The sequence below is a fragment of the Colias eurytheme genome, chromosome 2 (genome assembly GCF_061535395.1).
Source record: "Colias eurytheme isolate Ceu_HAF_F1 chromosome 2, ilColEury1 Martin Lab GWU primary, whole genome shotgun sequence".
NCBI classification, from domain to species: Eukaryota; Metazoa; Arthropoda; class Insecta; order Lepidoptera; family Pieridae; genus Colias; species Colias eurytheme.
Window position 1 is genome coordinate 2,864,500 of NC_142981.1, and position 14,899 is coordinate 2,879,398.

General features: G+C 31.3%; 1 protein-coding gene across 2 annotated transcripts in view; it reads left to right on the plus strand.

Moving 5' to 3' along the window:
- Positions 1-853: 853 nt before the first annotated feature.
- Positions 854-14,899, plus strand: part of Pde1c (Phosphodiesterase 1c) — a 167,570-nt gene continuing 153,524 nt past the window's right edge. Inside the window, exon 1 of one of the 2 annotated variants that reach the window (XM_090110698.1) lies at positions 854-1,139. In XM_090110698.1, coding sequence (XP_089966824.1) covers positions 854-1,139 — 286 coding nt within the window. Of the gene's footprint in view, positions 1,140-13,877; positions 13,967-14,899 lie in introns of those variants that run through there. The other variant, XM_090110690.1, reaches the window with a different exon arrangement.

Here is a 14,899-nt window from a genome sequence, read left to right on the forward strand (position 1 = left end):
TTATTATATGACATTTTAATTACAACATAGAAACCTTCCGGAAATTATCAGCATGATGGTGAAAACTGTTTTTAAATCCGATGTTTGCATTTGACAGGTTAGGTAATAAATAAATAGACGGGCGGAGATGTTGAAGGAAACTGCTGATAGAGTACCTATTTATGTTTGTGTTAATATTTCTTCATGTAAAAGTTAGAATTAAAGCATTAAATTAAATTAATTTGTTCGTTGTTTGTTAATAGTGACAACGAATATAGCATAGATACAAAGAAAACACTTCAAATAACAGATAAAATATAATAAATATAACAATATTATGGAGGTCTGCAAGAGGAGAGTGAACAGGTACATTCTAGGGCAGCGCGCTCCATCTTAGGCCACATCTCAGCTTACCATCAGGCGAGATCGTGGCCAAGCGCTCCCCTATTGTACTGTAAAAAAAAAAAAAAAAACCTCTGAAAAACAAGTTTCAATATAAAAATAGTAATTAAATAGATAAACATTTAATAAGAATACATATGTTTATTATATAAATTCTAAGTGTAACAAGGTGAATGGATCTAATAAAACAAATCAGTCTACTGAGTCCAATTAATTCCGAGCGTTTGAGTGGAAGGCAATTGCGATGTAAACTGAAATAGTTTAAAATATACTCTGTTTATTATTTACACTATCTTATGTTACTTAGCATTTGTATAATCTTTAGTAGACTTTAAATAATATTTAATCCTCGATTAAAAGCTCTACAATTTATTTAGTATATTCTGTTCACCACAAAACGTTTACAGTTTAGTGTTTAGTGTTAAAATGTTTGACAGTACGAGTGTAATGTAACTATAATAAAGTGATCAAAATGGACAAAAAAGCGGTTGACTCGGACGAGCTAGGGCGTGTGTGCGGGCAAGTGCAAAATCCGGATCAGTCGCCAGATCTGTCGACGGATCAGTCGCCCGATCTGTCGAGGGATTTGTCGTTCGAGGAGTTGAGGAATAGATTCGACACTAGCGCCACGTTCAGGCGGGAGATCGCGTCGAAACCGTCGACGCATGGCAGCGCCACGCGGCAGATTGTGAGCGGGAAAATCTTCAAGAAGTGCAAGAGCGCCACTTTTCAGATAGATGGCGCCACTTATACTATAGGTGAGTGGTAAGTCCGCTAGATGATGCTTCGCCAAATTATGGTTAAATAATGTTTAAGTATATGTATTTAATTGATGGTCAAAAATGTAGAGTTTATTGGATTTAAATAAAGGTTCAGTTAATATTTATTAAAATTATTTTTCTAAATTTAGATAATAATATTATGCATGGTATGCGCAGTTTAATGCATCCATTAATTAATTATTTATAGGAACAATTTATTAATAATCATACAATTATTAGTATGTTCTTCGACACCGTAAGATTAATTATTCGATAAGAATTAATCGTAATTTGTTTTCATCTTTTCAGGTAAATAGTTACCGTATTTTAATCAGCCCAAACAGCTAAGCGTAAGTAGTTTTTTGATATTAACAAAATCTTCTAAAATTGGTTTTCTAATAATATAATGATTGATTTATTCAACACGTATACATAAGTGTAAGGTGTAAATAAGAGTATTTAATTTAATTGGAGTATTTACTTAATTCAAATAGTATAATAGGTATATTTTATTCTGAATCTTTTCTATGAATTCTATGATACAATATTTAATGGAAAAAGTTTTATACTGCTCTACAATATTAATATCAGCTAATTAACTGACATTTTAGATCTGTTTTAAAGTTAAAAGTGCAAATTCATACTCTGATTAAAGCCTTTTATTTGCAAAGGTCATACAACCTTTCGCTTCACGAGTTGAAATTTAAATAACTTTTTCATTGACCACAGTGTACTGTTTTATAGAGGTAAGTTATAACCTTTAATATGTATATAGAACTTTGACAATTATGTGTTGTATAGAATTGTATAATTTTAATGAGTAAATAAAAATGTTACTTAAAGATGTGTTTGTTTCGTGCTTTCAATTTTCATTGTTGAAAGTCTAGTGAAGTAATACTTGTATGGGTTTTCCTATGTGGTTTTTCCACCGATGTAGAAATATTAATTCCATAATATGTTATCCTTAGAATATCATACTTTATGTCTTATCATGTTAGGTATAGGTGTTACAGGTACCTACTATGAAGAAAGAAGAATTTTAAATACTATATGCACCTAATGCAGGAATTATACCTAATCATCGAGATCGATTATTAGATCGAATATATTTTTTTGTTGATTTTAGTGTGTACTGTTAATATTCAATGTAAATAAATTTAAATATATTAAATTAAAATAAAATTATAATTTTAATATAAATTGAAACAGGCGGCCAATTTTCCCATACAAACAAAAGTAGACCGAAATCCTGTAGGTATAGTTCATACATATTACATACCTGGGGCCTTAGACAAAGTAACAATTACAAAACGATAACGAAGTTAGAAATCGTAAAAATGTATGGGATTGACATTAGATAGACCACGTGATCTAACGCGGCGTATGTCAATCCCATACATTTTTGCGATTTCTAACTTCGTTATCGTTTTGTAATTGTTACTTTGTCTACAGGCCCTGTACATACAAACATTCAAAGGTTCAGATCGTCAGTGACATTTTCAATTCCCAAAAATAACTGTTAAAGCTTAGCAAGCTCATTATTAAAATTCAAAACGTTTCAATTTACATGGGCTGTGGGTCTGGAATTAGCGACCCAGCCTTAATTCAGCTTTGTATATCAGTCGGGCTAATTAATCCACGTGATATAATCAAACAGTTTGCATGGACAAATTGTTATATGTGCCTTTATTTTTTCTTGTAGCTTTTGTAATGGTTGGAATTACTACTGTGAATGAGACTAATTTTCGACAGATTTTAGTGGTTGGATTTTCTGCAAATGCGATGACATGATATTTTTTGATGTAGGTTCTTCTTCTTCTTATATATAAAAATGAATCGCAAAATGTGTTGGTAAGCGCATAACTCGAGAACGGCTGAACCGATTTCGATAATTCTTTTTTTATTATATTCCTTGAAGTACGAGGATGGTTCTTATGTAGAGAAAACGTAAATATGTACCACAGGCGAAGCCGGGGCGGACCGCTAGTTATGATTAATTATATATTTGATAAGATTTTTAGATATTTTTTGGGTTTGTTTCTTTTACAGCTATAATATTATGACGGACCAATAAAATATGATGGAAAATTATAAAAGTTGTTGTATGTACAATAATAACTATGTAATTACAATAAATTATTTTCGTAATATTCATAGAAATCTATTATGTTTAAAACAAAAACAAAAAGGGAAAAAATGAACACATGGAAATTAATGGAATATTTTTCTTTGAAGTAACATTCAATATCCGCTTAATTTCTTCTATGAAATGAAAAAATATTTATCCGACACAAAGACATATGATTATCGTTATTTTCTGATAAACCAACATCTCACTGTTGAGTGAGATGTTGGTTTGAGGTTGCTCAACTGTTGGAACAAAAATAATTTCTTATATTGTAAACTAGAGGTCCGCCCCGGCTTCGCCCGTGGTACATATTTCGCAATAAAAGGTAGCCTATGTCCTTTCTCGGATATCAAAATATCTCCATACCAAATTTCTTGCAAATTGGTTCAGTAGTTTAGGCGTGATTGAGTAACAGACATACAGACAGAGTTACTTTCGCATTTATAATATTAGTATGGATTTGTAGCTAGAGTCCCTACATTTTTCGAACAGATAACGTTTTTCCATTATATCAACGTGTGCCAATTGTTACTTAGAATTGTAATTAAAATATTTTATTTTTCTTTTTATGTAAGTAGATAGAGATATCTAATTATTGAAGTATTTATTAATTTAACAACACTAGCATGTAGGTAAATACTGAAAGTGTAACGAGCTATGTAATATTGAAAATCTTTCATATACTAACCTACTCAATAACAAATTGACAATATAAAATAATGAATTGAATTGTTATGTATTTATACATACAATACATACAATTACAATTACAATTACAATTTATTACAATTTACAATTTATATTCATGGAAGAGTATATAAATATAAAAAGGCTACTAAAACAATTTATACAAACCAATGTTTCCCTAGCTAGGTTACTGGTTATATTCTATTAATGCGCATATTAACTTAGCATACAAATTCAATATTTAATCCTACGCGAGGATTTCGACAATATTCTCAAATTGTGATCGATGCGTGATCCGACAGTCTAATGTCCTTATCCATCATTTGTAAGAGCACTAAAATATTTCTATTTCTAATATATCATGCTACGGCTTTATAATGGAGATATATTAAAAAGTATTAAACAATAAATAAAATATATTTAAAACTAAATCACGATTTTTCTTTATATAATACCTACACAAATAATAATATTGGAGTGTCTGTCAGCTTTTAACTAAATGCATAATATGGATACTCTAAGTCCTAAGATATGTATGTATTCAGGGTATACCAATAGTAATTTTTACATTTTTTGTCTGTGTGTCGATCTATGTGAAACCGCGGGACGTAGCTAGTAAATATTTACTAGCTTTAATATTATTAAACATTTTGATTGTATCAAGTCAAATAATATTCTATTTATCTGGGGGCACGGCAGTGCCCCCGCCAAGTCGAGCAAAAAAAAAGCGGCACGGCCGTACCATCCTTTTCTCGAAGCAATTCGGGCCTTTTTCGACCCCCTATAATTCGGTTGTGGATAAAGCAAGAAACCTGAATCTTCAGTAACTAATCCGGCATTGTATAAACACGGAATATTTAAAATTTCAGTCAATTTGAACCAGTAGTTTAAGAATGACAACTTGTTAAAGTTTCTAAATTTTGTCACTCACTGACTCACCGATCATCAAAAGTCCAAGGCACTTCTAGCAGACTTAGAAGCTTCATATTTGGAATACATATAGAGTTTAGTGTCTTAATCATGGGAAAACTTAAATATTTTGTAATTTCGGTCCAGTTTTCCAAATACACCAACTGCATCAATAACTTTGTAATCCCATATAAATATATGGGATTACAAAGTTATTTATGCAGTTGGTGGTTGGTGGTGGTTATAAATTTAATAGGTGTAGATAGGTACCTACCATATGAGGCAAGGGAGGGGGTATAGGGTGGGTAAGGGTGTGTTTAGCCCATGAAACTGAACAACATTATTACTTGTAAAATGGTCGACGTAATGAAAAACACATGATTGGACATGTCTTGAAGTACGAAAATCTAATAAAACAATATATTATAATTTAAATCTGTTATATATAAATTGTTGGCGCGACTAGCCTCCTTACAGAGAGACTGGCCTCTATTTTGACATCAAAGCCTCCGAGAAAAGCCCATAGAGACAGGGAGTGGGCTTTGAGAAAAACTGTGGCTGAAGCTCAAGAAGTAGTACCGGAAAAGAAAAAGAGGAAGACTACATATAAAAATAAGAAAATATCATAAGACCTTTAACAAAATTCGTTAGAAGTAGATGGTATCAAAAAGAAAGGCTCTACAAAAAGAAGTGAGATCCCATCAAAAACATCCTGTAAAAAACCCAAGTCTCGCAGCTCAGTCTTTCTACCGTCAAAAGTTGTGAGATCCATGTAATACTAAGTCGGTTAATCTATTTAGTGTCTACTTGAAGGACCGTCTGTCTTAAGTTATTACATAAGTTATTATCATGCCAATATTAAAAATATTTAACGTTTTAAACAAATAGATCGACTTGGACATCGCATGAAAACAAAATGAATATTACAATATTATATTAGATTCTTTAGTCTCTCGCGCCTCACGCGATTGAAACTCTCGTTCCTGTTGGTCGCTGGCCCGTCGTGCTGTGTAGTGTGATACATACTAATAATCAAATCAAGCGATGTCCAAGTCGATCTATTTGTTTAAAACGTTAAATATTTTTAATATTGGCATGATAATAACTTATGTAATAACTTAAGACAGAAGGTCCTTCAAGTAGACACTAAATAGATTAACCGACTTGGTATTACATGGATCTCACAACTTTTGACGGTAGAAAGACTGAGCTGCGAGACTTGGGTTTTTTACAGGATGTTTTTGATGGGATTATTTTATATACGTTAGAAGCTAATATGAAGATATGTAATTACATCCCATATATAGAGTAAATTCAATATAGGTATTTTTTATCAACGGACAAATGAAAAGAAAATATTTTTTCAGGAGCTGGGTACCTAATCACCATGACAAAGATACCCTTATATCTTCATGAGAATTAGGGTGGTAACATAATATTTACCATGTATCCCATATGAGTTACACCTTTTTCTAGGTATATTATAATCCAAAACTCTTATTAAATAGTGAACACTTCAGAGAATATTGGGTATATTTGGCTTATTAAAACCTACTTTTCGAATATTCATTTGGATATAGGTACTGAATCAAATTAATATCTAAGGATAAAATAGCCTTATTTTCTCTAAAAATATAGTCCAGTGAAATAAATGCCAGACAAGGAGTTGAATATGTAATAATATCTTGTAATAACTAGCACATTATAGAAAAAATTCGTCAGACTCATTCTAAGTATTATTGACTTCAAATATTTTCTAGGAATTTACATTGATAGGTGGAAAAATTTTCAAAATTTACCTTTCTTATTATTAACTACACGAGCAGAATTTAGCCAAATAATATTATATCGATCGACAAATATTATGATTTATTTCAAGGATTTTATGAACGGAGTGTGTGACGTCGAATAAATATTGTGTAGTAAATATGACTTAGTTTTTGCTAAGCAGTTTATCTCTATATTGGTACTACCGTGTTCATGTTTACTAGTTAATAAAAGTATGAAGTAATGTGGCAATAATTTTATGCATTTGGTAACTACTACAACAACCATAATATGACGCCATATTATTATTATAAAAAATTAAAACTAAAAACAATTAGTATCATACGTTAAATAGCCTTTAATTAGATACTTAACTAAATTATTACCTACAGTTTTAAAACCAAATTATTTATTAATGCAATAGTCAGGGCAAAGTTTTGTAAAATAAAGCCTTGGGCATATTGCATGAAGTTTATTATTAAACTATTTAATATAGTCTTTTTTCTGATTACAATAAATCAGAACCCACATGTAGCTTAGTACCTAAGTATGTAATAATAGAAAACGTAATAAAATTATTTCCCTCAGTTGTTTCCTGAGAATGTGTTAACAAGATCACGTATAATAGAAACAATTAATCAACGAAGCTTACCGAATGTTCTTTCTAATCTTTTGGATAATTCCCACCGGAATTCATATAATATACCTTTATCTAAGCATTATTGGAAAAATATAATGTATATAAATATGAGGTCCACTGTTTAGGGTGTAATAAAGCTATTTAAATATTCTCAAATTACATAAATGCTAAGATTAAATATTGATTTTCGCAAAATAAATACTCGCTACATTTCCTGGTGAATCGAGCTCGAGGTGTGAAAATTGTAATTAACTGTTTGACATCTTGTTACAAAAAATACAATCTACAATTTAGCTCTAATTTCATTATTAGAATTTGAATAACAACATGCCAATTAACCCTTTCCTACATTATGTAATTTTTATATCTATACAAATATAATAAAACTAAATAGTTTGTACTGATCTACCGCAGTAGCTACTGCAAGCTTTGCACGATCGGTTAAATGATATGATTATCTTGTAGTTGAAGATTTTAAGTGGTATTTGTTATTAATATGTAAGCATTTCCACCACGAGTAAACGATTAAATTTGTACCTACTAGTCATTTTCAGCCGGCTAAATTCATTATCATCAGTGGGGAACTACACATTTCTACTTATTATACGGCTCTTATTATACTTGCAGATTTCACTCTTTACCCTAGTTGGTACTGAAGCCAAAAGGGAGCTTATTATTTTAGTCTGCATATATAATGTTAATGATATGGTATGGTGATAATACTTATTAAATTGAAATTAGAATTTTATCGTTAAATTTATGTAATTTACCTATTGTATTTTTTTAGGAAATTGTACATTTTAGGCTGTAAATTTTTATTGTGTAATATTTGGCTTCAGTTTTATGTTATTTTGCATGTTTTTTACTTTTTTCTGTTTCTGTGTGGTTTTTATATTCTTTCGCTTATTATCAATAAATGTTTTATTTATTTTTAAATTTTACACAATTATAGGATGCGTGAAAATGTAGATTCATGTTATAATTATGTAGCTCTATAAAGTTTGATATATTCTTAACTTTTAACTTACAGAATTATAAACTGTACTATTCTTGAATCGTGTTAAAATTACTGCATTTAGGTACTTAGAATTTATTCTAATTTACCTAAATTTTATTTGTTACATTAAAATTCGTTCGGTGTTTAAAGGCTATCACGTCACGTCACACTTGAAAATCCCTCTAGAGAGTAAATTTTTATGTTTACTGCAGCGTGGATTTCGTGTTTTGTGTTTTAATTTTTTACTTATTCCTTGCCTAATACTGTATACATATGTACTTTATTTTTTGTATACCTAGGGTATCTACGGTATTAACTAATTAGATCCTTCATTATATGTTTTCATAAATCACTACATTGCTTTATGGCTTCCATTTCAAACATAATTTGTAATAATCGTCATTTTTTTTACTTTTTTTATATTTTACTATGTGTATTTTAAGCACTTATATATAATTAAATTAAATAGCTGCAACAAAATGTCGCTTTTTGAACATTTTTGGTTCATATCTTTATACAGCCTTCGTTTGAAATCACAGCACATTGCTTGTTAACAAATCAAAGACAAAGTTCTTAATTGGCCGGATTTGTTTCGAAGGGAATGAAAGCTGTGGGATCTCTGATTAAAAGGTTATATACGTATTGTTGTCAACTGTAATTATAATAACGAGGGAAGAAGTAATATATTATTTACTATTTTAAAAGTATTAACTTTTTATATTTGAGTACATACAACCGCTCGTCCAAGCTTTAGTTGGCTGAATCAGTTTAAAAACTAATAAAACCTGTATGACATGAAGAATGTTTGCTAGAGCTTCAACATTTTTGATTATTGAGTTTATCAAATAGCACACTGCAAGCCGCAAGACCTTCCATTTGTATCAATCCAACATTTATTTAGAGTGTAAATATAAAATACTCCACATGTTTGCATTCAAAAAGCGCTAGTCCGGAATCCAGCGGCCATTTGACCTCAGGCTTAACCCCAACGACAATAGAGAAACCACAAACTACGTACGCTAGGAAATCAGTTCATTTGTAAAATATATCCACGTGAACTCTGTATAGATTGTTACATTCTATTGTTACTGCGGATGTAAATGTGTGCAGTTAATTTGTTGTCGTTAGTTATAAAAATGATACATGTCGTAGGTAAAACTCTTTTTATGCTTAAAGTCATATTTTTGTAATTTTAAGTGAACAATATCATAAGCCGCATCGCTGAAAGGGAGCTGGGCAGGGCTCATTAGTCAGTCGCATGCCGGACGAACTGTGGGCCAAGATAACTACTTGGTGGAGCCCAGGAACAGATAGAAGGCGTCGCGGCAGGCCGAAGAAGAGATGGCGAGATGAACTTGACCAATTTAAAAATGACTGGTTTTTATTACTGACTGTTAGGCCTTTGCGTAGCAATAACACGACAGGCTAATACAATACAGTACAATTTATATTTTAAATAGAAGACTGCATATACTTACATATAGCCCGCAGAACCGATGGCCGTTGGGGCAAAAAGGTTCTTGAGTGGCGACCACGTACAGGACGTCGCAGTGTGGGACGGCCTACAACGCGATGGACAGACGACCTGATCAAAGTGGCGGGGAGCCGCTGGATTCAGGCCGCTGGTGATCGGTCGTTTTGGAAATCTTTGGGGGAGGCCTATGTCCTGCAGTGGACGTCCTGAAAGGCTGGAATGATGATGATGATGATGATGATGATGATATACTTACGAAATTATAATTTACCCTTATCTACTTTTTAGAAGCCTCTCATGTTAAAAATTATTTATATCCCATTCCCATAAGACCACAGACGATTAAATTTTGATACAGCACAAATTAATAATATAATTTTAATAAAGGTAGTTAAAAAGGTACGTATAATATATCTGAGTGTCTAATAATTAACTTGCAACTGGACAATGCTTCATGTTTTCAATGTTGACAGTAAGCTATAAAGAAAAGTTTCCACGTTGAGTTTTCATACCATAGATACTTTATTTACCATCTAAATATAAAACACTAAGCTGATTATAGAACAAGTAACAACAAGTATGTATTTATAAAATACAAAGACACATTATAGAAGATAGAGTCACATGTATATTTAAATTATATTATGAAAAAATTATTAAAATGAGCGTGTGTGCTCGCACACGTATTAAAATTGAAACTTCTTTAGCAAGAATCAAAGATACCAAAATCGTCGCCTTACTCCATGGCGTGATTGTATTGCACACATACACGACCATAGAATTTTACTCTGAACGCGCCTAAAGAAGTTTCACTTCAAAAAAGTCACATAAAATACTTTAAACACATTATTGAGTAGAACGTTCAAAACATCTAATTGCAAACTGATTAACACAAACAATTTAAAAAATCACTCAACAACATCCGTTATTTAAAGCGTACCTAAAACAAATTTTCCTCATCAATTAGCAAGCAAGATAACTGTAATTATCTCTAGATTCATTGAACTTGCCTAGTTTCTCAAGTCGTAGAAACGAGAATGTAACAAAAGATACTGTAACAAAGAAGCTTTTACATAATATTAAGGGTTGAGAAAACCATTGTTTGTATGTTTCATGTAAAAATACAGCATTCTGATTCAAGCAGAACGCTTTAATTTAGGTGGAAATAGGAAATTCTATGTGTGAAACGTTTCATTTGTTACGAAAATTACTTTGGAGTTTTGAGCGTTTATTTCGCAATTATTTTGCGATGTTATTTGCTGTTATGTTGTTTTCATTTTAATATTTTAGAGTAAAAGATATACGCCACAATTCGTTAAGTACATCAATAATACATTATTAAATGCGATTATTGGGTTGGATTACGAGTTAAAAAAAGAATTTGAAGGGATTTTTCACTATTATTTGATCCAAATATATGATATTCCTATTTAAAAGAGATCATATGAATTGTTGTCAGATTATTAATAATTAGGTAATTGAAGATTCGGTTACTAATCAATCACAAAGATAGGCAGCATTTAGAACAACCATTTTTTTTTTTTTTTTTTATAGTGGAGAATGCATTTAGGCATACCCAGGGCACTCGGGGGAAGAGCCCTGGGTTATGTCGTATCAAAGGCTGTCAAAGCACCTCAACCAGAGCCTCAACACTGTATATGTTTATGAACGATGATCACTTAACCTTATGTGACCATACCTCGTTTGCTTGCTCTGCCATCAAAGTTTCATATAAGCTATCATATAGTTTGTGAAATTTGAAACTAACGTGGATAAAGTGTTCTAAAAATAGTTACTTCGACTTTAGACTATGGCGGTCAATCTAAACTGAGACTTACCAACTAATAAGAACCTTATTCTATTTCCAGTATATATTTATATATTATTTCAAAGTGTTTTATAAATGAATCAAAATAAATAAAATTTGCCTGTCAGTTACTGCAGATTTTGTCCAGTTACATGAGTATTAATTTAAAAGTCATAATTAAATATCTCTACTTTTACGAGTATTCAGACTCAATTTAGTGAAGTTAACGAAAGTTGTTAAATAATATCTGTGACAATAATATTATCTAGTTTGTATATTATTTTCATGCAAAAAAGAGACGGCTATATCATATTTTATTGTTTTCCTAAAAAGCTGAATAGAGTCGTTATTAAAATACATAATCACTTCAAATATTCCGTTTTACATTTATGATGATTTTACATTATATTATAAATTAATAATAATAAAAATTTACCTTAAAAAAACATTTATCAGGTTTTCTAAGTGTGCACATCATTATTTAGATCATTATAACCGTGTGAAATAACTATGAAAATGAACTAAAGCTCTATTTCGTGTGATTTAGTAGCTAGCTAAACATAACAGTTTACATACGGTAGATTTTACCCGGAATTAATGGGGAAATGATAGAAAACCCAGGGGAGGGATAAAACCGACCCAATTTGGTTCCGTTATGAGTTATGTTTATTGAAATAGCTTCATATTGTATGCATTGACAAATATAGATTCTATATTATGTGTTGTTGTAATGCAGTGTCTACACTCTATACTTAATATTATAAAGCTGAACAGATTGTTTTTTTGAACGCGTTTATCTCAGGAACTATTGGTCTGATTTGAAAAATTCTTTCAGTGTTAGATAGCCCATTTATCAAGGATTGTTATTGGCTATATTATCATCACGCTAAGACCAACAGGAGCGGAGCAATACTGGTAACACCACGCGGCACAGCTAGTAGATAGATTGAACGGTTTGTTAAATAATTTTGGAAGAAGAAATAAAATTTGGAAATCTTCATATAATTTCTAAGGACTTTGATATTATAATCGTGGTGAAAAACAACAATTTCAGCAGAAACAATTTCATTTCATTTTTTTTACTTTGAAGTTGAAAGCTCTACTTTTCTTAGGGCTGATTTTTCAATCCTTGGTTAAAACTTATTCGTCAGATAATGTACAAAACTACCATTTTAAAAACGTATTCTAATTGCCCGTATTTGAAAGTTTACGTGACATTTTAATATTATCATGTAGTTACTTTATTGGACGGATCAGTTTTATCCAAGCATTGAAAAATCGGCCCTTAGTAATAATAATTTTCGTGATAAAACTACTATATTATCAATATAGTTCAATTATTAAGATGCAAATTACAGATAAAGTATAATATGTGAATAGTGAATACTTTTCTATTACTGAATATACAGAAAAATATAAAAGCTTCACATGAATATTAAAATATTTATTACTCTCTCACGTTGCTCTATCCCGCTAAATCCGCACTGAATACTAAACTAATTGGACAAAACTAAATAAGCACATTATATCCTAGCGAAATATATTTTTTGTTATGCAAAACAAATCTCAAATTGAATTACCACACAGCACTAAAAAATTACAAAACCTACTCTCAATTTATTCAATGAAAAAAAAACTTTGAAAGTTCGAGATTTTCGTTAAAAATATTATCAAGAAAAAGACAAATGAAAACTTTGCACCAAGACTGCAGTTAATGCTATTCTGTTTATAAGTTGCGGCTGTATTAATATTAATGAGTTTGTTGCACATTACACTTGAATATTTATATCTTGACACTGGTTTTATCAAGTTCTATAGTAAGCATTTAATTAATTACTTTACGTTGCTAAACTAAAAATAGTTAAAATTCAAATCGTAAGCTAAAAAAAGCCATGAATAAAAGTAATACATATAGCGCAAAATAGCATAACGCGATATCGAAGTAAAAACAATGTTATTCTATTTATAGAAAAATATGAAATTTTTGTTGCAAAAAATATTTCACGCGTTGGCCATTCTTTTTTATGTAAACAAAATAACTGACCTGTTTTGCATTTAGATATTATATTTCAAAAAATTCCATTTTAAAACTTCCCCTAATTATTTTACTATGAGCGATGTTAAGGCACTCAAGTGATCTTTGATTTCTAGCGCTACAAAGCGTCGTCAAAGTAATAAACTCAAAAGCGCTTTACATCTGCAGCGTCTCGGAAAATTCACAATTTATTAGTTCTAGATCAACTCCAACTTCTAATCAGGAGCTTGAGCCTAGCTACCTGTAGCAGAGCATGTGTTTTGCGAACAAGCAGTCGCGCGCAGGCTTCCACGCGGTTCGGTCGTGTGGGTCGTCATGCCGCCCTGAGCGGCAAAAACAATTCGAATTTGCTACAACCCTAACGGAAAAATTCCCTACACGTAATCTTTATTTTCTTTAATTCTATATAAATAAAAATTCGCGTGTCACGGTATGTAAATAAAATGATCTGTCAGATACAACCACCTGTTGTTCATTCGGAATCGTCCACAATGCCATGATGTTTACCAATGGCGTCCCCCGCCCCATGGTACGTGACGCAACCGTTTATGAGCTTCTCGTGGACGTTACCATGGCGGAAAAACAACGGTCGTGAAAATAGATCCGTCCACACTACGGCCTAAGTCATTTGACCGGAACGAGTCAATTATCACCGATCCGATAAAATCACACGTGTTTACATAGGACACGGACAAACACCCGTATTTGGGTAAAATGAAAATTCTGTGTTGATATTTTTTATTTATATCGGAACTCAAAGGATTGACCGTTCGCTGATTATTATTTTCGTATATTTACGTCGAACTTTATCAAAAATATTAGAAAAATAATTGATGAGTTGTGCCTCTTGATTACATAGATAAAGCTATGATATTATCTAGCTCATAATAATACGACTGAAATGGCATCGTTAAAGCTAGCAATATTTTTTTGTTATTAATATAACCATTTGATACAGTATTAACATAATATACAAACAAGTCAATAACTGCGTTAAAAACAACCGACTTCAAACTTGCACTTGCAACATTTACAAATACAGACAAAAATGCTCATAAAATAAAAACTACTGGGCCTATCCGAATAAAATTTTTATGGGACCAATTCGACACCATCCCGCATCGAACAAAAAAAGAATCACGTAAATCGGTTCAGAAACCACGGAGTAATCGGTGTACATACATAAAAAAAAAACATACCGGCCGAATTGATAACCTCCTCCTTTTTTTTGAAGTCGGTTAACAAGTGTATAATTTCAAGTGGTGGTTACTAAAAGATTTACTGATAAAATAAAACATATTAAATGTTATATT